General features: G+C 64.6%; 2 protein-coding genes across 4 annotated transcripts; both read right to left on the bottom strand.

Annotated features, from left to right (window-relative positions):
- Window positions 1-544: 544 nt before the first annotated feature.
- On the bottom strand, window positions 545-16,618 carry SLC8A2 (solute carrier family 8 member A2). The gene is made up of 10 exons (XM_090053506.1): window positions 16,540-16,618; window positions 10,937-11,625; window positions 9,710-10,378; window positions 8,196-8,641; window positions 3,849-3,952; window positions 3,703-3,720; window positions 2,869-2,993; window positions 2,616-2,715; window positions 1,545-1,820; window positions 545-1,060 (listed from the first exon to the last, which is right to left on the bottom strand). Exons 2-10 carry the CDS (start codon window positions 11,615-11,617, stop codon window positions 684-686), a joined length of 2,796 nt encoding a protein of 931 aa, XP_089909632.1. The 5' UTR covers window positions 11,618-11,625; window positions 16,540-16,618; the 3' UTR covers window positions 545-683.
- A 1,142-nt stretch (window positions 16,619-17,760) lies between these two features.
- KPTN (kaptin, actin binding protein) lies at window positions 17,761-23,389 on the bottom strand. 3 transcript variants are annotated; one of them, XM_090054408.1, is made up of 12 exons: window positions 23,107-23,389; window positions 22,705-22,787; window positions 22,352-22,436; window positions 21,157-21,211; window positions 20,733-20,808; window positions 20,512-20,585; window positions 20,217-20,326; window positions 20,030-20,119; window positions 19,799-19,871; window positions 19,470-19,605; window positions 18,640-18,801; window positions 17,761-18,024 (listed from the first exon to the last, which is right to left on the bottom strand). In XM_090054408.1, the coding sequence occupies exons 1-12, from the start codon at window positions 23,324-23,326 to the stop codon at window positions 17,785-17,787; spliced, it is 1,404 nt and encodes a 467-aa protein (XP_089910534.1). In that variant the 5' UTR covers window positions 23,327-23,389; the 3' UTR covers window positions 17,761-17,784. The 3 variants fall into 3 exon arrangements, with proteins under 3 accessions (XP_089910534.1, XP_089910537.1, XP_089910535.1); XM_090054409.1 differs by having other exon boundaries at window positions 17,795-18,029; window positions 23,107-23,387; XM_090054411.1 differs by lacking the exons at window positions 22,705-22,787; window positions 23,107-23,389 and having other exon boundaries at window positions 22,270-22,435.
- Window positions 23,390-23,637: the final 248 nt, after the last annotated feature.

Raw genomic sequence — 23,637 nt, 5'->3', positions numbered from 1 at the left:
GGGAATTGGGGGGGGCCAACTGCTGGCAAAGTCCAAGTTCATGGCTTAGGGGCTTCCTTGAGTTGGGGGAAACGGGGAAGTACATGGGGGGGGGTCTGGGTACCGGCAGAGTTCAAGTTCATGGCTTAAGAGCTTGTTCGAGTCAGGGGAGCTGGAGGCAGAGGAAATGGCAGGCGGGGGGGGGGGCACAGCTACCAACAGAGTTCAAGTTCATGGCTTAGGTGCTTGTTCAAGGGGAACTGGGGGGAGGGGGTCTGGCTGCCAACAGAGTCCAAAGTCATGGCCTGGGGGGTTGTTAAAAACTGAGGGGAGGTGGGGGGAGGGGAATTGGGGGAGGTCCGGCTGCCAGCAGAGTTCAAGTTCATGGCTTAGGGGCTTGTTGGATTCAGGGGAAGATAGGGGGAGGGGAACTGAGGGGTCTATGGGGGGTCTGGCAGCCAGCAGAGTTCACACTCACGGCCTGGGGCTTCCAAAAATGTCCGGGGAGACAGGGGAGGCGGGGTGGGGGAGGGGACACCAGGGTCAGTGGGGTGGTCCCGCCGCCAGCAAAGTCCACACTCCCCGGCCCCATGCAGGGGCCCAACACACACACACACACACACAGAGGACATGGGGGCACCAGGTCCCTGGGGCGGGGGCTGGAACACGGGGGGTCCCGGCCCCTCCCCCCATGGCAGGGGGGCTCAGAAGCCCTTGATGTGGCAGTAGGCCTCGAGGCTGGAGAAGAGGATGTAGAGGAACCAGAGGCCGAGGAAGAGGCCGGCAGTGAGGAGCTTCGGGGTGCGGGGACCACCCAGCTCGCCCCCGATTTGGGGCCGGCGCCGGTAGAGCAGGACGCCGATGCAGACGAAGGCGAAGATGGTGAAGAGGGTGACGGAGAAGGCCAGCGTGCCCGTCTGCACATGGAAGTCCTGGCCCTGCGCCGCCCAGTACACGGCCGCCACCGACCAGGCCACGCCGAGCCCCAGGAAGACGTTCACCGCGTTGCTGCCCGTCACGTTGCCGATGGAGGCGTCGGCGCACTGGTCCTGCAGGGCCGCCACCTTGCTGGCGAAGGTGTCTGCAGGGGAGGTGGGGAGAGGGGGTGAGTGCCCCTGCTACAGGCCCCCATCTTGCTGCCCTCCCAGCCTCGCAGCTCCTAATGGACCTGGACATGGGCGACTGGAGCCTCCTAAGTCAGGGGGGGCACTTGCCCCCCTCAGTGGCTAGTCAGCAACCTGAGCAGGGAACCCTGGCTGCCAGGGGGTGCACATGCATCCCCGTGCACCCCCTACATGTCGCCACTGCAGTCCCACCTGCTGCCCCCACCATTGTGCCCCCCCTGGCTGGCAACTCCTAATGGACCCCCTCATCTTGCCCCCCCCAGCAGGATACCCCCTATCTTTTCCCCCTCCAGCCCGGCAACCCCTAAGGGACACCGCCATCTTGCCCCCCAGCATGGCACCCCCCATATTTTGCCCCCCTCCAGCTCAGGAACACCTAATGGACCCCCTCGGCCCGTATGACACCCCCGGCTAGACCCCCCAGCCCGGCACGCCCCGCACCGGGGATGGAGGTGCCGAGGGCCACGAAGACGACGGCGTTGACGGAGTCCTTGAGGCCCACGGTGCAGCCGAAGTGCGAGGCCAGGTCGCCGATGAGGGCGGTGAGGAGGCCGATGACCAGGATGGAGACGCTGAAGCAGGCCCAGCCGTTGCAGTACTCGGTGGGGGGGACGCAGGCGAACAGAACTTTCCAGAACACCGTCAGGAAGTGCATCACGTAGTCGAAACACGACGGCAGCCGCTCCTCCCGCCCGTCCTCCTCCTCCTCCTCGTCGCCTGGCACCGGGGAGCAGGGGGCAACGTCGGCCCGGGGGCTCCAGGGCTGAGAGGCGGCTGCCCCTGGGGTGGGGTGCTGGGGGATCCCTGGGCCGAGGGGCGGCTGCTTCTGGGGTGCAGCATCAGGGGACCCATTGCCCAGCTATGAGGTGCAGCCACCTCGGGGGTGGGGCACATTGAGGGGATTATATAGAGAGCTTTTCACATGGCAGTGAGGTGCAGCTGCCCCTGGGGTGGGGCACCAGTGGACCCCATGGCTGAGATGAGGCTGCTTCTGGGGGAGGGCATACTGGGGGTGTTTCTACAGCAACGCTTGCACGCGACGGTGAGATGCGGCTGCCTCTGGGGGTGGAGCATTGGTGGAACCCAGGGCTGCGGCGGCTGCTTCTGGGGTGGAACATCAGGGAACCCATTGCTCAGCACTGAGATGCAGCCACCTCTAGGGTGGGTTTTACATACAGACCCTTTCACATGGTAGTGAGATGCAGCTGGCTCTGGGGTGGGGCGCCTTAGGGCCTGCCAAGCCCACAGTAACAGGGACAAACCCCATCCGTGCCACCAGGGGGCGCAGGTGCCCCTTTCCCAGGCTGGCATGGAGGGGGCAGGTGTAATTCAGGATGGGGGGGGCGCTGAGGGACCGTCCCGGGGCCCTCACTTGGTGCCAAGATGCAGCTGAGTCTGGGATGGGACATGGAGGTTGTTCACACGGGGACCTGCCCCCCCGCCCCCTCTGGAGCCGAGATGCAGCTGAGTCTGGGGCGGGACGTGGGGCGAGCACAGGGCTGTGGCACCCACCGGCGCTGACAGTGATGGCTTCCAGGAACTGCTCCCGCCACGAGTGGGTGCCGATGACCATGGCCAGGTTGGTTTTCTTGATGAGCTTGTCCACGGTGTTCTGCGGGGGCGAGGGCCGGTCGGTGGCGGGGGGCACCCAGCGCCCGGGCTCCCCGAGCCCCTGCTCTGCCCCGGACCCCACGCCCCTCCCAAGGCCCAGCCCAGCTCCCCGGGCCTCCGCTCCCACCCTCTGCCCCCCAGGCCGGGGCCTTGCCTTGAAGTCGTAGGACTCCTCGATGATGACCTCCAGGCGGCAGTTCTCGCCCAGCACTGGCTTGCCCATCTCGGCGATGCGCCGCGCCTCCTCCTCCTCCGCCGACAGCTTCTTGTCTCCCTCGCCTGCGGGCACCGCACCCTGAGCCTCGCCGGGACCCCCGCGCCAGCCCCCCGCCCCCCGGACCTGCTGCTCGTGGAGGGCAGGGCGCTGGGGAAACTGAGGCACAGAGACGGGCAGGGAGTGGGGCCAGCCCGGCGCCTCCTGCCCCAGCGGGATGCGCCCGTCATCACGGCACACACGCACATGTACAGCCACACCCCCCCCCCCACAGTACACACACACACGGACACATTGCCACAGGATATGTACACACACACACACACACGTGCACACACCCATCCCCATAGTGTATACACACACACACAAGGACATGCACACATCCCCACAGTATACACACTCACCTGTAGATGCACGTATCCCCATGGTATACACACGTGCACGCATGAACACATGGTACACACAAACGCACGTACACAACCCCACAGTCTATGAATTCATGTGCACACACACTCCATGCTCTATGTGCGCGCACACACACACACACACAGAGAATCACAGACCCACGGCACACACCTATACCCCCCACGGCACACACACACGGACACATGATGCACAGCCCCCCCCACGGTACACACAGATCCACACCCTCACCCACCACCCTAGTGCACACAGACACAGGCACGCGCGCACACACGCTCGCGCCCGCCCCCGCACGTCTCCTGGTGCTGCGCACGCCCACGCGCGCCCACGCGCGCCCGAGCGGAGCCTCACCTTGGCTGAGCAGGAGGGCTGCGGAGAGAGGGAGAGCGCGCGGCCGTCAGCGCCGGCCCGGACGAAGGAGCGGGGCGCCCCGGCTCGCAGCCCCGCACCCCCGCACCCGGCCGGCCCCCCCGAGCCCGCGGCGCCCGGGCCCGTACCCGAGATGCCGCGCTTGAGCCAGCGCGGGGGCCCCAGCTCGAGGAAGAAGTTGTCCTTCTTCTCGTACTCCTCGTCGTCCACGATCTTCACCTGCAGCGTCTTCCTGCCGGGGGGGGCGGGGGGTCAGGGCGGGCCTGCAGCGGCCCGGACCCGCCGCCAGGGCTCAGGGCTGCTCAGGCAGCGGGGGGGCCCCCCGCGCCCCCCGCACTGGCCGGCCCCCACCCCACAGTCCCGCGGGCGGCGGCAGCCAGGCTGTGGCACACGCACACGCATGTGCGCACACACACGCACACGCCCACACCAACCTGCATGCACTCGTCTGCGTTCTTGCACACCCACAGACGCTTGTAGCAGCGTGCATGCACGCAAACACATGAACGCACGCATGCACGAACACACGTTTGCAGGTGTATGCACACAAACTTAGACGCACACAGATGTGCACGCATACACCTGCAGAGACACACATTGCGCTCTTGCACACCCACAGGCACCTGCATGAACACACTGCCATGTGTACAGGAGCACACATGCACTTGTGTGCACACATATCATACAGACACATTTTCAGATACACGCGTGCACACACACAGAGAACTCATATGCACTTGCACACATGCTCGTACAGACACGCTTGCAAGCACACACACGCATGCATGTATGCACCCACAAAGACACGTGCATGCAGGCACATGCATGAACACACCTGCAGACACACACTTTCACACCCACAGGCACCTGCCTGAACACACCTGTGCGCACACACAGGAATACACATGCACTTGCATACACACACATCATGCAGACACACACCTACAGGTACACAAACATGGGTGCACTTGCACACACAAGGGGACACACTTCCACTTGCACACACACACCACACAGACACACACTTGCAGGCATACACACATGGGGTGTACTTGCACACACATACCCCTTGCATGAACACACTTGGATGCACACATACTACCCCTTGCATGAACCTCATTTGGATGCATACATACCCATGCATGAACACACACCCATGCATGAACACACTTGGGTGCACACATACTACCCCTTGCATGAACCTTATTTGGATGCACACACACCCATGCATGAACACACTTGGGTGCACAAATGCACACACCCTTGCACGAACACACTTGGATGCACACATATATGCACGAACACACTTGGATGCACACATGCACACAGATGCACACACCCACACCCACCATTGCATGAACACACTTGGATGTGCACGCACACACATGTTCATGAACACACTTGGATGCACACATGCACGTGCACACACACCCTTGCAAGAACACACGTGGACACGCACACAGACATGCATGAACACAACTGTATGCACATACGCACATGCGCATACACCCTTGCATGAACACACTTGGATGCACACACACCCTTGCATGAACACACTTGGATGCACACATGCATGCACACACACACACACACACACACACAGCCTGTTCATGAACACGCTTGGATGCACACATATGCACATGCCTGCCCCCCCACCCCCGCACTCTGCAGCACCTGCCCAGGCCACTTTCCAAGCCAACCCTGAGTGGGATGGGGGGGCTAAAGTCAGGCGCCAGCAGCCAGGCCCCCCCATACTGCATTACCCCTCCCCCATGCAGCAGGTCCAGGGCCCCAGTAGCTGGGGGGTGGGGGGACCCCTCAGCCCAGGGGGTGACGGGACCCCAGGCGCAGCCCAGAGGGAAACTGAGGCCCAGGGAGGCAGCAGAAGCAGGCATCCGCCCCCCCTCCCCCACCAGCTCCGGCTCAGGAATATGAAGATCTGGGGAAATCTCGCCCCCCCCCCCCGCCGTCTATTTTTTATATAACAGCGGTGGGTGGAGAAGAGGAATAATTATCCGCGTGGAGCAGATGCCTCCTGGAGGATGAGTCACGAGGAAGGATGGGGGGAGCGCTGAAGGCTGGGACAGGCCCGGGGGGGGACCAGGACCGGGGCCGATTCAGGGCCACCCTCATTAGCCTCCTCACCACGGCTGGCAGCAATATCGCAAGCCAAGCCCCGGAGACCTCTGCAATCCCCCCCTCACCAAAGGGCCACGATGCTGCTGGAGTTTTATTCCATGCATTACGGTAGTGCCGGGGGCTGCACATGTCCAGGGATGAAGGGACTTGCCCAAGGCCACCCAGGGAGTCAGTGGCGGAGGTGGGAACCTGAATCCAAGTGTCCTTGGCCCCAGCCTGGCGCCTTGACCCTGGCCTCTGACCCCTGTAGGATCAGCGTCAGGCCGCCCCCTGCTGCTGTGTGTCCTGCGCCCCGCACCGCAGGCCACGAGGGGGATTCTGTCTGGGCAGAGGGGTGCACGGAGCTGCCGGGCCTCCGGTCTGCTGCTGGGAGGTTGTGGGGGGGTCTGTGTGTCCGTGTCTCTGCCACCCCCATCCACGGGGTGTCCCAGTGACCCCCCCACGGGGGCGGGGTGGGGAGGGGAAGAGGGGAGCAGCACATCAGGACGCCGGCGCCTCCCTGTGTGCGGGGGGTGGGGACCAGGATGGATCTCCATGGCAACCGTGAGCTCTCCCATGTTGACACGAAGCAGAGAAATCAATTACCCGGTGCCGCAGCGGCCTCCCGGGGGGGCAGGGGGCCCCCAACCCATGGCCCCGGGGGGGGCTGGATGGGGAAGCAGGGAGGCAGGTGGGCGGATGGACAGGCTATCCCCGTGGATGGACGGACGGACTTTCCAGATGGAGAGACAGACAGCTCTCTCGGTGGAGAGCTCGATAGCTGGCTGGACGGACGGACGGACAGACAGACGGGCGGGGGGGGCGGGGGGATGAAGGCACAGACAGACGGACGGACGGATGGGGGAGCGGGCGGGTGGCGAGGGACAGACAGGGCGACAGATAGAGATGGAGCTGGACGGACAGACAGACGGACAGGTAGCGAGGCAGGCAGCTCGCCGGAGCGAGATAGCCGGTTGGACAGACGGACGGACAGATGCAGGGGGGCGGAGGCACGGCAAGATGCACGGATGGATGGACAGACCATCCGGGCGGGTGGGCGGAGGGACGGACGGACGGACTACGCGGATGGATGGGTGGACAGGCAGGTGGACGGGGTGGAGGCGTGAGGCGACGGACGGACGGCGCGAGGGAGAGCTAGACAGCTAGGCGGACGGGCAGGCAGGCAGATGGGGGGCCGGGCCCGGGCGAGCGAAGGCAGGAGGAGCGGGGCGCACGGGGCGCACGGGCCCGCCGGACACTGCCGGGACTGGGCAGGCTGCAAGGGGCCTCGGCTCCGGGGCTGGCGGAGGAGCCTCGAGGGGCTCTGGGAGCCCGGACGCCGGCCCCCACCCCCGCCCCCGCCTGCGGGGGGAGCGCGGGGCCAGAGCGCTCCGGCGGGGGGCTGCTCTGGCCCCGCACCTGCCTCCTGGCTGCGTGCCCGCCGCCCCGGGGGGAGACATGCCCCCTGCCCGAGGGTGCCCAGGGCCATGTCACCCCCCAGCTACGCCTCACAGACAGTGGGGAGTGGGGGAGGGGCCCCCACACCGGTCGCCGGGTTGCCAGGGAACCGCTGGTGTGTAATTTCAGGACTGCTCCATCGCCATAGAGACCAGCCGTATGTCCCCGCCACGTCTGGGGGGCAGGGAGCCAGGACACCTGGGTTCCCGCGAGGGCAGGCGTGGGTGGCTCTAGCAGGGTGATCCCACCCCCCCCCCGCAACCAGACTTCAAGCTGCAGCCGGGGGGAGTCCCCGCTCGTTATAGGATTAATGAGTTACCAGGCTAGCGAACCCCTTCTAATTAGTGCCCAGGGGAGGGGGCGGTGTGATCTCGCTGGGTCCCTAGATGCAGCCACCTCTGGGGAATGCCCCTTGCAACACGCACGCGCACATGGGGCCCGTGGACAGTTGTACTGGCGAGACCGGCCTGGCTAGCGCTAGGTCGGAGGTCACGTCCGGTCCGACCCCGGCCGAGGCAGGATCAGCCCGGGACAAACCCGGCGTCCAAACGCCGCCCGCCCGGCCGCGGCCCCGGCCGTTGCAGCTGACCCCGCCGCGGGGGCTCGCAGGTGCCCCGCGCTCGCTCGGCGCGTGTCCTGGGCCCCGCACCGCCGGCTGCTGGCGGGGATGCCCCCCGAGCAGGAGGGTGCGAGAGACCCCCAAACAGAGGCTTTGCCCCCGTTGCGGAGGAAGGCGAAACCCCCGCGTCGGAGCAAGGGGGGAAGCCCCTCCCCGCCCCAGCGCGGCGTGGGGCTGACCCTGATCCCCGTACCTCCCCACCCTGAATCCCACGACTCCCGGAGCCGGGGCTCGGAGAAGACCCCCGCCCCGCCCCGCCCCCGGGGGGGCCACGGCTTACACGGTCTCGTCGTCGTGGAACTCGAGCTCCCCGCAGGCGTCCTCGTAGTCGACGCCACCGCCACGGGCCGAGCCCTCGACGGTGCGGTAGGGCACGAGCACGGTGCCGCGGGCGCCCGAGCCCCGCACCACCCGCACCTCCACGGTGCCCTGGCACTCGCTGACGTGCAGCAGGCGGTCCTGGAAGGTGAAGATGCCGGCGTGGTCGTCGTCCAGGATGGTGACGGTGGCCACCAGCGGCGCCACGAGCCGGGCCGCCGGGCGCCCGGCCTCCTCGGACTCGAACATGCCCTCGGCGTCGCCCACCCGCAGGTTCAGCAGCCGCACGAAGAAGTGCTCGTCCTCCTCGAAGATGTCGTCGTCGATGATCCCGATGCTCAGCTCCTTCTGCGTCTCGCCCGGCTTGAAGATCAGCGTCCCCTCGCTGTACTCGTAGTCCGAGCCCGCCTGCGGGGGGGGCACAAGGGCGCGGGAGCTGCCGGCCACGGGGGGGCTCGCCGCCGGTCCCCCGCGCCCGAGAGCAAAGGCTGGAAAAGGTCTCCCCTAGGACCAGCGGCCTCCCCGCTCGGGCGCCCTCCCGCTCCTGGCCCTGAATCCCGCGACTCCGGGAGCTGGGCCTTGGAGGACAGCCCTTCCCGCTGCATGCCAGCGTAGGGGGCGACACTACACCCCGGGTCCCCCCTCCCCCGCCGAGGGTCCCGTCTGCCGGGCACGGGGCCGGGAGCTGCAGCAGGGGACACCGAGGCCGGCAAACAGGCCCGGTGGGAGGGGACGCACCCGCCGTGGGCCGATGGTCCCGTGACCCCCAGGTCTCTTTCCCCCATAGAGCCCATCCCGGGGGAGGCAGCGTTTGGGGTAGAATCACAGAAAACGAGGGCGGGAAGGGACCGCGTAGCCCACCCCCTCGTCCCAGCCAGCACTTCGGCCCGGGGACGGAGACCCCGCGCCTGCGGCCTCCTGCTCCGTAAGCCTTGCTGGACGGGCCCTCCCCGGGCGGCCCCGGCCCCTTGCCGGCTCCGCTCTCTCCCCCACCTCCCGTGGCCGTGCACCCCGCCATTTGATGACCCCGTTCTCGTTCATTTTAAACCCATCCCCAGCGTGTTGCAGAGGGCACCCCCGGTCCTAGAGCCCAAGAGCTGGTCCGTGATTCGAGGCGCTCCTTGGTCTACCCGCTTCGTGAATGGACGAGCCCCAGGTTTTTGGGTCTCTCCTAGCGTTGGTTGCCCTTCTCCAACCCCACCCCGTCCTTTTGGAAGACCTCAGCCCTCGTCTACACTGAATTTCACCTGCCGGGGGGGAGGTTGTTCTTTGCACCTTCTCTACTCCTACGACCTGACTCCTGCCTTCATCTGCACTGGGTTTTCCCTGCCGTTTCATACCCCGGCTTGCTCCCGGGGAACCCGCCTGGGCTCCCGCCCGTCCTCCTCGGTCTCCAGCCCCGCGCGGCGACGTCCGCCCGCCCCCGTTGCCCCAGATCGCCGGCACGGTCCCATCCCGAGAACTGACCCGTTATACCTTGGCCGACCCGTCCTCTGTGCGGTAGTCCACGTAGAAGGTGTGGGCGCCTTCCCCGCCGTGCTGGCAGGCCACCGTCAGCCGCACGGAGCCGCAGTTCTCCAGGCAGTGGTAGAGGCACGGCTCGAAGAAGATCTTGCTGGCCGTGTCCTCTTCGGCCTCCGCCGGCCCCTCGGAGGCCGCCGGCATCTTGCGGGAGCACTCGGCCGCGTGCTTCTTGAGGATGTTGCCGGCTCCCGTCATCATGCGGGTGGCTTGGATGCGGTAGAAAGCGCGGCTCTTCTGCTGGTGCAGCAGGGCGTAGTAGTTGGCCATCTCCACCAGCTGCTCCAGCTCCTTGTCCGGGTGCTTCTGCTTGAGGTCCTTGAGGATCTGGATGACCTCCTTGCGGCTCTCGTCCAGGTCTTTCTCCTCCTGGCTGGGGCCGGTGGCCGTGAGGGCCGGGGAGGCCGGGGCGGCCCCGTCGGGCACGCGGTCGTGGGCCAGGAAGCCACCGTCCATCTCGATGTCCTTGGGGAAGTCGCCCTCGGTGCCGATGATGATGCCGCTGCGCGGGTCGGCCCGGTAGCGCTTGTACACGTACTTGTAGAAGAAGAGGCGCTTGTCGGCGATCCAGGCAAAGACCACGCACACGGGGAAGAAGACCAGGGTGAGCAGGGCTTCCCACACCTAGGCACGGAAGAAAGGCCACGGACGGGGTCGGACCCTGGATCCATCCTGCCCGGTCCCCGGGGCGCCAGAGCGTGGCGCTGGGCAGGAGCAGGGTTTTCCCCCATTCCTCCCCGCCTCACAGTCTCTTCCCTGCTGCTCTGCTTCGTCGAGCGAGAGCGGACACGGGCAAGGGACCTGACGCGGCCTCCGTCATGGCTTATTGTGGGCTGATGTTGGGCCCATCGCAGGCTAGCGTCAGGCCTGCTAGGGGCCCATCGGGGGCTAACGTCAAGCCTGTTGTGGGCTAACAGCAAACCCATCGCGGTTTGTCATGGGCCCATCCTGAGCTAACATCGGGCCTGTTATGGGCTGTCATGGGTTAATGTCGAGCCCGGCACAGGCTAACATCAGGCTAACGTCAGGCTAATCATGCGCTAACGTCGGACCCATCATGGGCTAATGTCAAGCCTGCGGTGACCCATCATGAGCTAACATCGGGCCTGCTGTGGGCTAACTTCGAGCTGGTCTTGGCTTGTCATGGGCCAACATCCAGCCCGTCACGGGCTAACGTCCTACCTGCACGATGCCCGGCGAGATGACCGCCAGGATCAGGTAGAGCCAGATGTAGGCAAAGATGCTCCAAGAGGCCGTGACGAAGAAGACCCGCAGGTGCTTGATGCGCCGGCTCTCGCCGTTGGGGATGACGTAGACGCACACGGCGATGACCACGAACATGTTGAAGGCCGCGCTGCCCACGATGGTGCCGGGGCCCAGCTCGCCCGCCTGGAAGTTGTGGCCGCAGACCTCGATGACCGACAGCAGGATCTCGGGGGCCGAGGAGCCCAGCGCCATGAGGGTGAGGTTGGACACGGTCTCGTTCCAGATGCGCACGGTGCCCACGCTGGTCTCCCCGTTGGCCTTGGTGACCGTGATCTCCTTCTCCTTGGACGTGATGACCTCGATGGAGGCCATGAAGCGGTCAGCAATGATGGAGACGCCCAGGAACATGTACATCATGGCCACGAAGTACACGATGGCCCGGGCCGCCTTGTCCCCAAACGACGGGTTGTCGGGCTCCCACACAGGAAGCAGCACCCCAGGCAGGCACCGGTTCGAGCCCTGGCAGGTGCTGTTGGTCTCCAGCGCCGGCGCCGGCGTTGCTGCTGCCACCGCTCCGGAGACAGCCTCAGCCCACAAGGCAGAGGCCAGCAGGGCTCGGCCGAGGGACTGGGGCAGTGCCCGCCGGCCCGGTGCCATCTTGGGATCTGGGCAGAGGAGGAGGGGGGGTGGAGAGGGATGAGCAGACCCCGTGCACCGCACACAACCCAGGGGTCCTGCCCCGGGGGGCCCAGAGATGCCCCCCCGCCCCGCGGTGCCCAGCCCAGCAGATGGTGCCCGTGGCAGCCTGCCCGGGCACGCTGCTCTCACCCCGCCGGCACTGCCGGACCCGGGGCCTCGGCCCAGGCTGGCTGGGAGCCGGGGATCTTGGACGGACCCCGGCCTCCGCGCTTGTGCGCCTGGGGTTGGGGCCAGGACACGCGTGTACAGCATGCGCGTGCTGTGCCTGTGTGTAGACTCTGGGGGGGGCGCCGCACATACAGATGCACATATATACAGAGAGCAGGCACGTGCACAAACACGCATGCGCACACAATGTGTGTGCATGCAGAGTGCATTCATGTTGCACGCAGAGGACATGTACACACACAGCTTACACACCGAGCACACACCCCTTGCATACATAGTACATGCTTGCAGAGTGTGCACACAGCACATGTGGGCTGCTCCCCCCCACAACTTGCTATACACATGTGCAAAGGCACACGCACACAGACAGAACATGAACTGCACACCCCCCCAGAGTCCACGCACGCACACACACATGCTCAGCACACGTACACTCTATGCATATACAGAGATATATGCACACACTCATGCACACATGCAGGGCACAGGTGCTGCACCCCTCTACCCACAGCTCCAGGTCCTCACACAAGCACACAGCACACACACGCTATATGCACATGCAGAGGCATACACATGAGCACACAGAACTCGCACTGCACCCCTCTTCCCTGAGACTCCACGTACTTACACACACGCACAGAGCATATGTATGCTACACACGCACAGAATATGCACTGCACACACCCCCACGCACTGATTCATATCTTCACACATGCACAGCACACGTATGCTACACACAGAACATACTCCCCATTCACAGTCTGCTCATGCACACAACACACATATACTACACACACACACAATGCACTTCACCCCCCACAGACTCTGTGTATTCACACACAGCACATGCATGCTACACACACACACACACTGCACACCCCACCCACAGGCTCCATGTACTCACACACACACAAAATACCTTGCACACATCCCACCCACATAGTCCATGTTCACACACACATGCACAGCACACATATGCTATATGCACACACACACATATGCACAGCACACCCTCCACCCACAGGCTCCACACACTCACACACACACACTGCACACCGCCTGTCCACAGAAGCTCACACACACACACACAGAACATGCACCGTGCACCCTCCCACCCACAGAGTCCATGTACACATGCACATACACACGCACACAGAGAACACGCACTGTGCCCACCCCACACTCACAGGACACGCCTGCACACGCCACGTGTCCCCGCTGCTGGTGCGATGGGATTAGCTGGCGCCAGGGGCCCAGGATGGAGCCCCCCCGCCCCCCTGGCATCACGGTTAAGCCGCCCCCCCCGGCAGAGACTGTGTGTGGGGGGGGGAGCAGCCTCGGCGCAGCACAGCGTGCGTCACGCAGCCGCCACCTGCCCACGGAGACACACACGTGGCCCAACGTGGGGGGGGAACGGCCCCTCCGGGGGCTGAGCAGTGTCCAGGGGGGAGGGGAGCTCTCCCCATGCAGCCCCCACCCCCAGGACAGCACCGGCTGCCCCAGCTCGGCCTCGGGCCTGGTGGGTTGCTCGTTAAGGACCGAGACTTCATTAGCAGAGGCCCGGGCTTCAGCTAACGAGCTGGGTGGCTCGTAGCCGGCCCGGCGGGAAGCCCAGGGCCCCCCAGGCGCTGCCCCGGGATAGGAGTGGGCACACGGCCCCTTACTGCGGGGTAAGATGATCGGGCCGGGACCAAGACTAGACTTGCCCGGCGATGTCATCACCATGGCAACTTCCCAGGGAAAGGCTCTGGAAAAAAGGGATGGTGCAATCCACGGGCCAGATCCTGGCGGGCGTCAACTGGAGTCACTCTGGTTTACATCTACAGGCCAGGGGTAATCTAGAGTCACTCCTGTTTACACCCAGGGCCAGACCCTGGTGGGTGTAACCTGGTGGCAACAGCTCCCCCTGGCCCCTGGAAATGGGGGGAGCCAAGGCATGGGGATGCCGGGGTCTCAGCCAGGATCCCGAGTGGTGTAAAATGGAGTCGCTCTGGTTTACATCCATGGGCTAGGCCCTGGCAGGAGTTGCTCCAGTTTCTGTCCATGGGCCAGATCCCACTAGGTATGAACTGGTGTGACTCCAGTTTACATCAATGGTCCAAGTCCTGATGGATGTAACCTGAAGCCACTCTAGTTTACACCTATAAGCCAGGCCCTGGCCAGGGTAACCTGGAGTTATTCCAGTTTACACCCATGAGCCAGAGCCCAGTGGGCCTAAACTGGAGTTACTCTGGTTTAGATCAAAGGGGCACATCCTGGGGTGGTGTAAAACAAAGTCACTCCAATTTACCTCCATGAGCCAGGTCCCAGGTGATGGAAACTGGAGTCACTCCAGTTTACATCCATGGGCCAGATTCTGACAGGTATAAACTGGAGTCACCCTGGCTCAGATCCACGGGCCAGATCTGAGATGATGTAAGCTGGAGTCACTCTGGCTTAGACCTACAAGCTAGATCCTGGGTGGTGTAACCTGGATTCACTCTGGTTTACACCCACAGGCCAAACATAAACTGGAATCACCCTGGCACAGAACCACAAGCCAGATCCCAGACGGAGTAAACTGGAGTCACTCTGGTTTACACCCACGGACTAGACCCCAGCAGGCATAAACAGGACCCGCTCCACATCCACAGCAGCTCCCAGCCCGTGGCCGAGGGCACGGCCCCCACGGCGCCACGATCCGGAGTGACTCTGGAGCCCCCGCCACCCCGGCACCATGGCCTGGGCCTGGCAGCTGCCTCCTGCCGCGCTCCTGTAATTAATGTAATCGCCTCATTACCGCGTCTGGGTGAAACATCAATTAATCCGTCCAGGAGGCGACGCCACCAAGGGCTCCATTAGCTGCTAATAGGCACCTTGGCGCCGCGCCGGGGCCTGGGCCCCTCCCGCCTGGGGGCCGCGTCAGGACCCAGGAGTCCCAGCGCTGCTGCCCCCGGCTGGGGCTTCGCCGTGCGGTGGGGGGCCTGTCTCGAGTCTCCATCCATGGGCCGCAGGCTGGCAGGGGGAACTGGACTCACTGCGGTTTACATCACTGAGCTGGAGCCCAGTGGGTGCAAACTGGAGTCACTCCAATTTCCATCAATGAGTTGGATACCCCACAGGTGTAACCTGAAGTCACTCCAGTTGACATCAACAGGCTGGATCCCAGTGAGTGTCATCTGGAGCCCCTTTGGCTTACATCAGTGGGCCAGAACCCACCCAACAGGTGGAAACTGGAGTCACTCCAGTTTATGTCAATGAGCCAGATCCTGATGGATATAACCTGGAGTCATTCTGGTTTACATCAGTATGCCAGATTGCAATGGGTGTAACCTGAAGTCACTCCGGTTTACGTAAGTGGGCCAGAACCCGGCAGGTGTAAACTGGAGTCACTCTGGTTTACATCAGTGGGCTAGATTTGAACAAGTGTAACCTGAAGTCACTCCAGTTTACATTAACAGGCCAGATCCCAATGTGTGTAAACGGGACTCACTCCAGTTTCCATTGATACCAGCCCCTGCCATAGCAATGCCCCCCTGCAACGGCTCGGCCCCAGCTGCTGGGGTCAGGGCTCAGAGGGATGGAGTGCCCCTAGGGTCACAGGGAAAGCATAAGCCCCCCAGACCCAAGGGGAAAGAGCTTCAGCCCAGCCCTGGGGGCAGGGAGGCATGGGGGGGCACTGAATGGGTGACCTGGGGGGGACACAGTCACCCATAACCCCCATGCCACGACCCCCAGCACCAGGAGGGAACCAGGCGCCCAACGGCCCCGATCCCTGCCCCTGGCCCAACCCCAACCGGCAAAGCTGGATGCAGGGGCAGCCGGGGGGGCGGGGGGAAGCACCCAGGCATCAGCCCCCAGGGACCTGGGTTCGAGCCAGATCCATTTCAGATGGGCACGTACAGCACCTGGCGCACCAGGGCTGGGGCCATATAGGACCGTGACCGGGGTCTCTGCCCTGCCCAGACCCTCCCAGGGAGCCACAGGCCTCGCACAAGGGCCCATGACATGCGTGTGCTCGTGCTGCACGTGTGCCCAGTGTTGGGGGGGGGGGGCTGGAAAGGACCCAAACCCACATGCGTCCTGAGCCCCGTACTGCGAGCAGCGTCGGGGGGGATTCGCCGCTGGCACAACACCCCCCCCATGCAGGGCATGGGAACGTGATCCTTGGGGGGTGGGGAGAGATGGGGGGGGCTAGGGGATGTCACAAGAGCCCGTTGCCCCCGGACTGGGGGGTCCAGCTCATGATGGGGGGAGCAAAGATATCGCTTAGCCGCCGGGCACTGCCACCGCTCCCATCCAGCCCCCCCCAACCACCAGGGGATTGATGGATCCAGCTCCCCCAGCACCAGAATATCACTGGATTTAGCCCCCCCCCAACCACCAGGGGATTGATGGATCCAGCCCCCCCGCCGCAGGCTCCAGCCACCTGTTCCCAGGACTGGGGCTGGCAAACGGGGGGGGGGGGGAAGCACTGACAGCTGGAAAGGAGGGGGGACAAGAGCAGGGAAAGGGGGGCATAAGACGGAGCTGGCTGGGGAGGGGGATATGACCCCCCTTCTCCACCCACGTGCATGGAGCCTGGAGCGGCCCCCCCCAGCTGTAGGGCATGGGGGGGTAGCGGGGACCCCCATGCCAGGGGCTGCTGCTTTAAAAGCAGCCAGGAGCTGGGGGATGGGGGGAGCACCTGCCCCCCACCCCCGTATCCACCCATCGGTCCATGCAGCTCTTACCGGGGGGGTCCGAGACGGGCTCCGGGGGGGTCCAAGTTACTCGCGGTCCATGGCCGGGGCTGGCGGGGCTGTGGCGGCGGCTGGAGCCGGAGCCGGAGGGAGGGGAGGGGGCGGGGAGCAGCTCGGCCCCTCCCCAGAAACCGCCCCCCGCCCGGGGGGGCAGGGGCAGAGCTGGGGGGGTTGTTGCAGGGAGTTCCGCTGGCTCCGGCCCCCCACGAGCTTCAGCACCGCGGGCCACGGACAGCTCCGTGCTGGACAGCGCCGGGGGCAGGACCGGGGGAAGGGCCCGGCCCCGCTGGGAGAGGGGCTAGACCCCGGGCACCCGAGCAGACCGAGGGGCCTGGGCACCCGGGCCCCAGCAACGGAGAACCCGGGGGCCGGGGGGGGCGCGGCCACGAGGGAAGCACCCGCTCCAGCCGGCGGGGCGCCCCACGCCGGCACCCTCGCTGCCCGAAGCCGGGGGTGTGGGCGGTGAGGGGAGCTGGGGGCTGCTGACCCCGGTGGGGGCAGAGGTCAGGACAGGCCGCAGCCTCGCAGCGGGGCTCCTGGCTGGAGCTGGGGGTGCCAGAAGTCTCTGGCTTGCTCTGCGCCCGTGACCCAGAGGGCAGGGGGCAGCACCCCCCCATCCAGCAGACGAGGGCCAAAGGCTGTTAAAAACCATCCACTCCCAACGACTGTGCCAGAATCCTCCATTTCCTCCCCGTTTCCAGGCAGCGGGAGCCGTTCCCATGGTGACATACCCCCCACCCTCCTCCTGCCAATATGCAAATCGCCTGGCCTTGATTGGTCCGGGGAGCTGCACGCGCTGGGATGCTGGAGCCAATGGGCTGTGGGCGCAGCACATACAGATGAGGGGCCTGGCTGCCCCAGGGGGCAGATTTCACCCCGTCCCATCTCTAGAGGGGGGCAAATAGAGCCAGCTGCCCCCCCCCCAAGGGCAGTGAGAACTGGGCCCACCTGGCCACAGGATCAGGCTCCCTCGCTCCAGGGGTGCAGCCAGGGAGGCAGCACTGGGGGTCTCCACTCAACTTCGAGTGGGCACCCCGGGGCCCGGGATCCAGCCACGAGCCCGCTCCGGGCTTCCGTTTCCTCAAGACAGGAGGCGCAGCAGAGGCCGTCGCACAGGCTGGAGCTCCCTGGAGGGCCCGATCCCTCACACTGCTGAGACCCCGGCCACGGGCCCCCAACCCGGGCAGGGAAGCGTCAACAGGGCACGCGGTCCAGGGAAGGGGGTTTAATGAGCATTTACATCCGCCGGGGGAGCGACATTCGGGGGCTGAGAACCCAGGAGTCCGGGGGCCGAGCTGCTCCAGGAAGGCCAGGGGGAGGCGCGCGTCTGCAAAGCATAAGGTCCCGTGGCCCCGAGCCCTCTGGCTCCCAGCTGCCCGCGGGCATCACTCCAGCCCCGTCTCCCCTTCCCGGGGGCAGCGCCGAGCTACGCGGCTGCGCAGCCGCTCCAGGAGATGCTGCGCCGTCTGCGTCAGGCTGTGCTGGGGGGGAAGACGAGCATGAGGGTGAGCAGCTCCGGGGCCCTGCCAGCTCCCAGGGGCTCCCCTGTCCTCCCTCCTCTGCCCTGGGGGCTGGGGCCGAGGGTGAAACGGGGCGGGGTGCTCAGGGCCGTACGTGCCCGAGAGCCGCCTCCTGCCTGGATGGCTCTTGCCCAGCTCTGGGGAGGAGAGCAAAGCCCCCCAGTCTGGACCAGTCGCAGCAGGGGGAAAATCTCTTCCTGCCCCAGTGCAGCGTCTAGCTGAGCCCGAGTGTGGGGGCAAGACCCCCCAACCAGGACCCTGCGGGGTTGGTGCCAGCAGGAGCATTGGCACAGCCCAGCCCCAGCACTTGTGTGGGGGCTTAAAACCCCAACACCTGTAGCAGAAAGATGGGGGGCAACCAGAAAGGCCCAGAGCCCCCCAGAACAGAGCCCAGGCAAGGCCATGCCCACAGGGTGCCCCACCTCCCTGAACCCCTCCAGGGATAGAGGATCCACAACTGGCCAGTGGGGCAGTGGAGGGCTGCCCTGGCGCAGACACGCAGGCACCTCTGGGGTGGGGCAGGATGTTTGGGACAGGGAGGGGAGCTGCCGGGCATGGGCAAGGGGCCTACCTGCAGGACGTGCAGCCCCTTGAGGCAGACGACAGCCAGCTCCCGCAGCCCATCGCCCGTCAGGTCAGCGTAGAGCAGGGAGAGCAGGGGGCTGGGGAAGCTCCGCCGCCAGCACAGCTGGAACTCGGCCCCCGGGCCCCGGGGCTTGTAGCACAGCAGCTCCTGCAGGGCAGAGAGGAGCTGGGCGTGGGGAGGGGCCGTGGGGGCCAGAGCCCCCCACCCTCACACCACCTCCCATGCGGGACATGGGAGGGGGGGCAGGAGCCAGCACTGGGCTCTGCCTCATTTTCCCCTGCCCCAGTTACATGCCTGGGCAGCCCCTCCACCCGCTTATGACATATGACCCTCCCAACAAACCTCATCCCCTACAGCTGGAAGAGACGCAGGCAGGCTCCAGCTTTTCTAGAGGGCCTATGTACACACACGTACACATGCACCCATGCATGTACATGCAAGAATACATGCAGACATGCATACTAGCATGCATGCATGTGCACATAAGGACGCATGCACACACAACACTCGCATACAAGCACGCACATGCACTCATATGCATGCAAGCACACGCATACTGGGATTTACATGTGTGCACATACAACACTTGCATGCAAGTATGCACGTTCACACATGCATGTGAGCGCACATGCACATACAAGCAGATGCATACATGGATGCAAGCACATACATACTAGCATGTGTACCTATGCATATACAAGCGCATACGTGCTCACAAGCATGCACAAGCATACGCAAGCACACCTAAACATATGCACATTTGCATTCACATGCACATGCCTGCACGCAAGGGCACACGACCCGGCACCACCTACCTGCCCATAGGTGCCCAGCAGGATCTCGTGGGCACCATCAAAGTCGACATCAGTGACCAGGGCGCAGAGGACGCTGTCATACTGGTCACTGCCTGGCAGCACCAGCTGGTCACCCAGGCCCTGGCGCAGCACGTCCCTGTGGGCCAGGGCAGGGGCGTGAGCCGGGGGGACCATAGGGAAGTGGGGGGTAGGTGGCTGGCTCCAACCACATCTGTGTGGGATGGGGGTTCAGAGGTGCCCTGGACTGCTCTCAGCCCATGGACCCCCCCACTGAGCCAGCCTCCTCCGTACATCCCCAGGACACCCGCCACCCCACTCCCAGCACCCACCGGTACACAACAGTCAGCTCCATGGTGCTGCTCACCAGCACGCTGTAGCCCTGTGGTGGGTCCTCAGTGTCACCTGGGTGGAGGGAGACAAGGTTGGTGGCACGCAGAGATGTACACAGGTGTCCAGAGAGCTGAGGCAGCTCCTGCCTGCCTGGGCCTGGTCTCTTGTGGCCTCCTTGAGCCTTGCCACTCCCAGCCCCCAATCCAAGCCCTGCTCCCTGCCACACTTACTGCTGGGGGCCGGTTCCTGGAGGGGCAGGGGGAACACCAGGACCTTGGAGATGGGCCCATCCTGCTGGATGCTCCAGCTCTGTAGCACCACTGCAGAGGTGGGGGGAACAAAGAGGGTAGGAGGGGCTGTGCGGGGGTCTATCCCCCAACCCCTTGGCATCCACCCAGCCCCTGCCCGCAGGCTCACCTCTGCTGGTCTGGTCCACCCAGGCCACCCGGACATAGCCGCTTTGGCAGCCGAGGGCCGTGAGCCGCTGCCCAGAGCCAGGCAGGTTGCAGACGTCCAGCCACAGCACGCTGCAGGCACGAGGAGGGGGCAGTTGAGATGAGGGGCAGCCAGCCAGGGGGACCCCACAGACCCCCGATGGGCAGAGAATGAGGAGGGGGCTGTTGCCAGCACAGCCAGGAAGGCACTGTATCCCCACGTGTGCACATGCTTGCTCGTGGGCGTGCCCCCGCCCAGCTCCTCTGCCTTCTCCTACTTGCTGGGCAGCTCCTGGAGCTCGGGGAAGAGATCCTCCACGGGCTGCTCCTCGAACTGGTGCAGCCCCTCATTCTGGGGGGACGGGGGGGAAGGGAAGTACCAAGCGTCACCAGGGGCCAGCACAGCCCCCCATACAAGGGGCCGAACTGGGGCTAATGTGACCCCCCACCCAGCCAGGGGATGCCAGCTCTGTCCCCTGCACCGCCGTGATCCACTCACCTCCTTGTAGAGGTGGATGCAGGGGTCGTTCCCGCTGAGGAGAAAGACGGTCTCAGGCTGGTCCCTGACGCACACTCTGGGGAGAGCAGAGGAGACCCTCCGGTCTGTGCCTCTTTGTGCATTCCTGCCCCCCCCCCCCCCCCACACACACACATGCACAGAACAGCCCCTGGGTCTGGCAGCCCACCCCCTCCAAGCATTGGGCTCTACGCATGCCACTAGGCTGCGCCCAGCTCTGGGGTGAAAAGATGTCAAGGCAACAGGGGGAGGTTGGTAGGCTGCCAGGCCCACGACCGTCCAGGCCAGCAAACCCCAGCCCCCAGATGCTTCCCCCATTCAAGACAGGCCTGTAGGAAGCAGGCTGGGCCCCCGTGCCCTGGGGGTGGGTGCGTGCCAGGCAGGGAGGGCCAGGCAGGATACGTACTCGGCGTGGTAGAGCTGGAATGGGGTGAAGCGCAGCTCCAGATTCAAGCAGCTCTCTGGGAGGAGACAACATGGCCCATGAGGAGTTGCCCCGGTCACCCAGAGTCCCCGCAGAGGCTGCTCCCAGGCCCCCAGAGCCAGGGGGCTGGTGGGCTGGAGCCAGTCCCACTGGAAGCAGTGTCCACTCCCATGAGGCTTTGCACAGTCTCCCCAGCTCGTTAAAACCTCTGTGAGTTTCACTCAAGTAGAAACTTTGTCAAGGACGGTGGGAAGATGCACACTGAGACAGGCCCCTGCACTACACGTTACATACATCATGCCATTTATTGGGCAGCTGTGCAATAAGTGTAGACCAGCCACATGGGCACGGTAATTAGCACAAAACAGAACGGTGAATTGTGCAATAAGTGTAAACCAGCCACATGTGCACAGCAGCTGGCATACAATGAACCGGTGAATCGTGTAATAAATGGAGCCCAGCCACACATGCACAGTAATTAGCATGCAATTAACTGGTGGATCGCACAATAAATATAAACCAGACACATGTGCACAGCAGCTAGTATGCAATGAACTGGTGAATCGTGCAATACATGGAGACCGGATACATGTGCACAGTAATTAGTACGCAATTAACTGCCAGATTGCACACTAAGTGTAAACCGTCCACACGTACCTAGCAGTTAATACACAACTAACTGAACTGGTGAATCAGGCAATAAATGGAGACCAGCCACATATACACGGTAATTAGCACACAATGCACAAAGCGCATTGCGCAATAAACGTAGACCAGCTACACTTGCAAAATGAATGCAAATGCCTTGCGGGGCCCAGAGACAGCGCAATAAGGCAAGTCTGCCAGCCTGGGGGCGGTCGTGCAGACGGGGTCACAGAAAAGCCAACCGTGAAAACGGAACGATTCAAATCAATCGACTGATCGTCAGGGGGAAAGTAATGGATGTGCAAGTCCCTAAAGGAAGAAAAGACATTTGGGAGCGAGGGGGTGCTGGACAGCCGGCCTGCTGGACTGCACCCACGAACATCCGGGGGGGGTCGGCGCCTGGACTGTCCGACTAACAGCACAGGGAGCAAGACTGGCTTGCGAGCGTACTGCCAGGCCCGAGGGCGCGCGGCGGAGAGGAAACTCCCATCTCTGGTGCAATCCATGGTCCTGGGGCCACCCCATCACTCACGGGCGATGGAGTCTAAGTCGTACTCGGACCCCGGCTCGTAGTCGCAGTAGATGTTGAGGAAGGGGGTGGCTTTGTCTCCCGAGTCCTGGGGGGAGACAGGGGCAGGGTCACGGTGGAGGCTGGCGTGGCTCCCGTCAGAGCAGGATCCCCCTTCCCATGGGGGGCAGCTCTCCTTGCGCTGCTCCCAGGAGGCGCGGGGGGAAGCAACCTGCCCGGGGGGGCAGGGGTATCAGGGCAGATCAGTCAGAGCCCAGGACAGGTCTGTGCCCGCCCGGCTGCAGCTGCGGCTCCCGGCGGGAGGCTTTGCCCCTTGGAGGACTGGGAAGTGGGGGGAAACCCCCCGGCCCCCGTACCTTGATGAAGGTGATTCCCACCACGAGGCCCCGCTTGGGCGGCGACTTGCAGAAGGTGTCGATGGAGACGATCTCAGCGTCCACTGTCAGCGGCCGCAGAGCCCCACGTCAGGCCAGGCCTCGCTGCGGCTCGGGGCTCAACGCCCGGCGCGTGCGGCCCCCGACCCCGCTCGCTGGGGAGGCCGTCCGACCACCCCCGCCGTGGCCTATGACCCCTGACCCCGCTCGCCGGGATGCGGGTGCCCTGCAGCTCTCTAGCCCCTCCCCCTTGACCCCTGACCCCGCTCGCCGGGATGCGGGTGCCCTGCAGCTCTCTAGCCCCTCCCCCTTGACCCCTGACCCCGCTCACCGGGATGTGGGTGCCCTGCAGCTCTCTAGCCCCTCCCCCTTGACCCCGCTCACCGGGGATGTAGGTGAACTGGAGCTCGCGGGCCAGGGGCCGCAGGCCGTGGCTCAGGTGGTGGTAGCGGAAGTGGATCACCTTCCCCTTCAGCGTGGCCACCAGCAGCCCGCCCGGCCCCGCCGCCCCCAGCGCCGCCAGCCCGTAGATGTTGCTCTGCGACGAGAAGCGGGTGAAGCTGTCCTCGGCCAGCGGGCATCCCGCACCCGCCGCCGCCGCCATCCCGGCACAGGCGCCGCCGCGGGCAGCCCCGGCCCGGGGGCCTCCGCCCGGGCGTCGCCGCGCCTGACGTCACCGCGCCCACCTGGCGGCAGCCACTTCCGCCTGCGGGCGGCGGCCCCACAGCGCCCCCCGCCGGCGGGCGGGCGGCGCGCGCAGCTCCGGCGCCGTCCTGCCTGCAGTAGTTACGGACCTGGTTAGCGTTCATTAATTAGATTCGTAATCAAGCCCTGGCGTCTGCTGCCCCTTCCGGCCCGACGCCCCTGACTCACGGGTTATTAGTTAATGGCCGCTTATCGATCAGCAAGCCAGTG

The sequence above is a fragment of the Crocodylus siamensis genome, chromosome 6 (genome assembly GCF_052110815.1).
Source record: "Crocodylus siamensis isolate JL-2025a chromosome 6, ASM5211081v1, whole genome shotgun sequence".
In the NCBI taxonomy this organism is placed as follows: domain Eukaryota; kingdom Metazoa; phylum Chordata; order Crocodylia; family Crocodylidae; genus Crocodylus; species Crocodylus siamensis.
The sequence above is the reverse complement of the archived record's forward strand: the minus strand, read 5'-3'. Positions and strand labels throughout refer to the sequence as shown.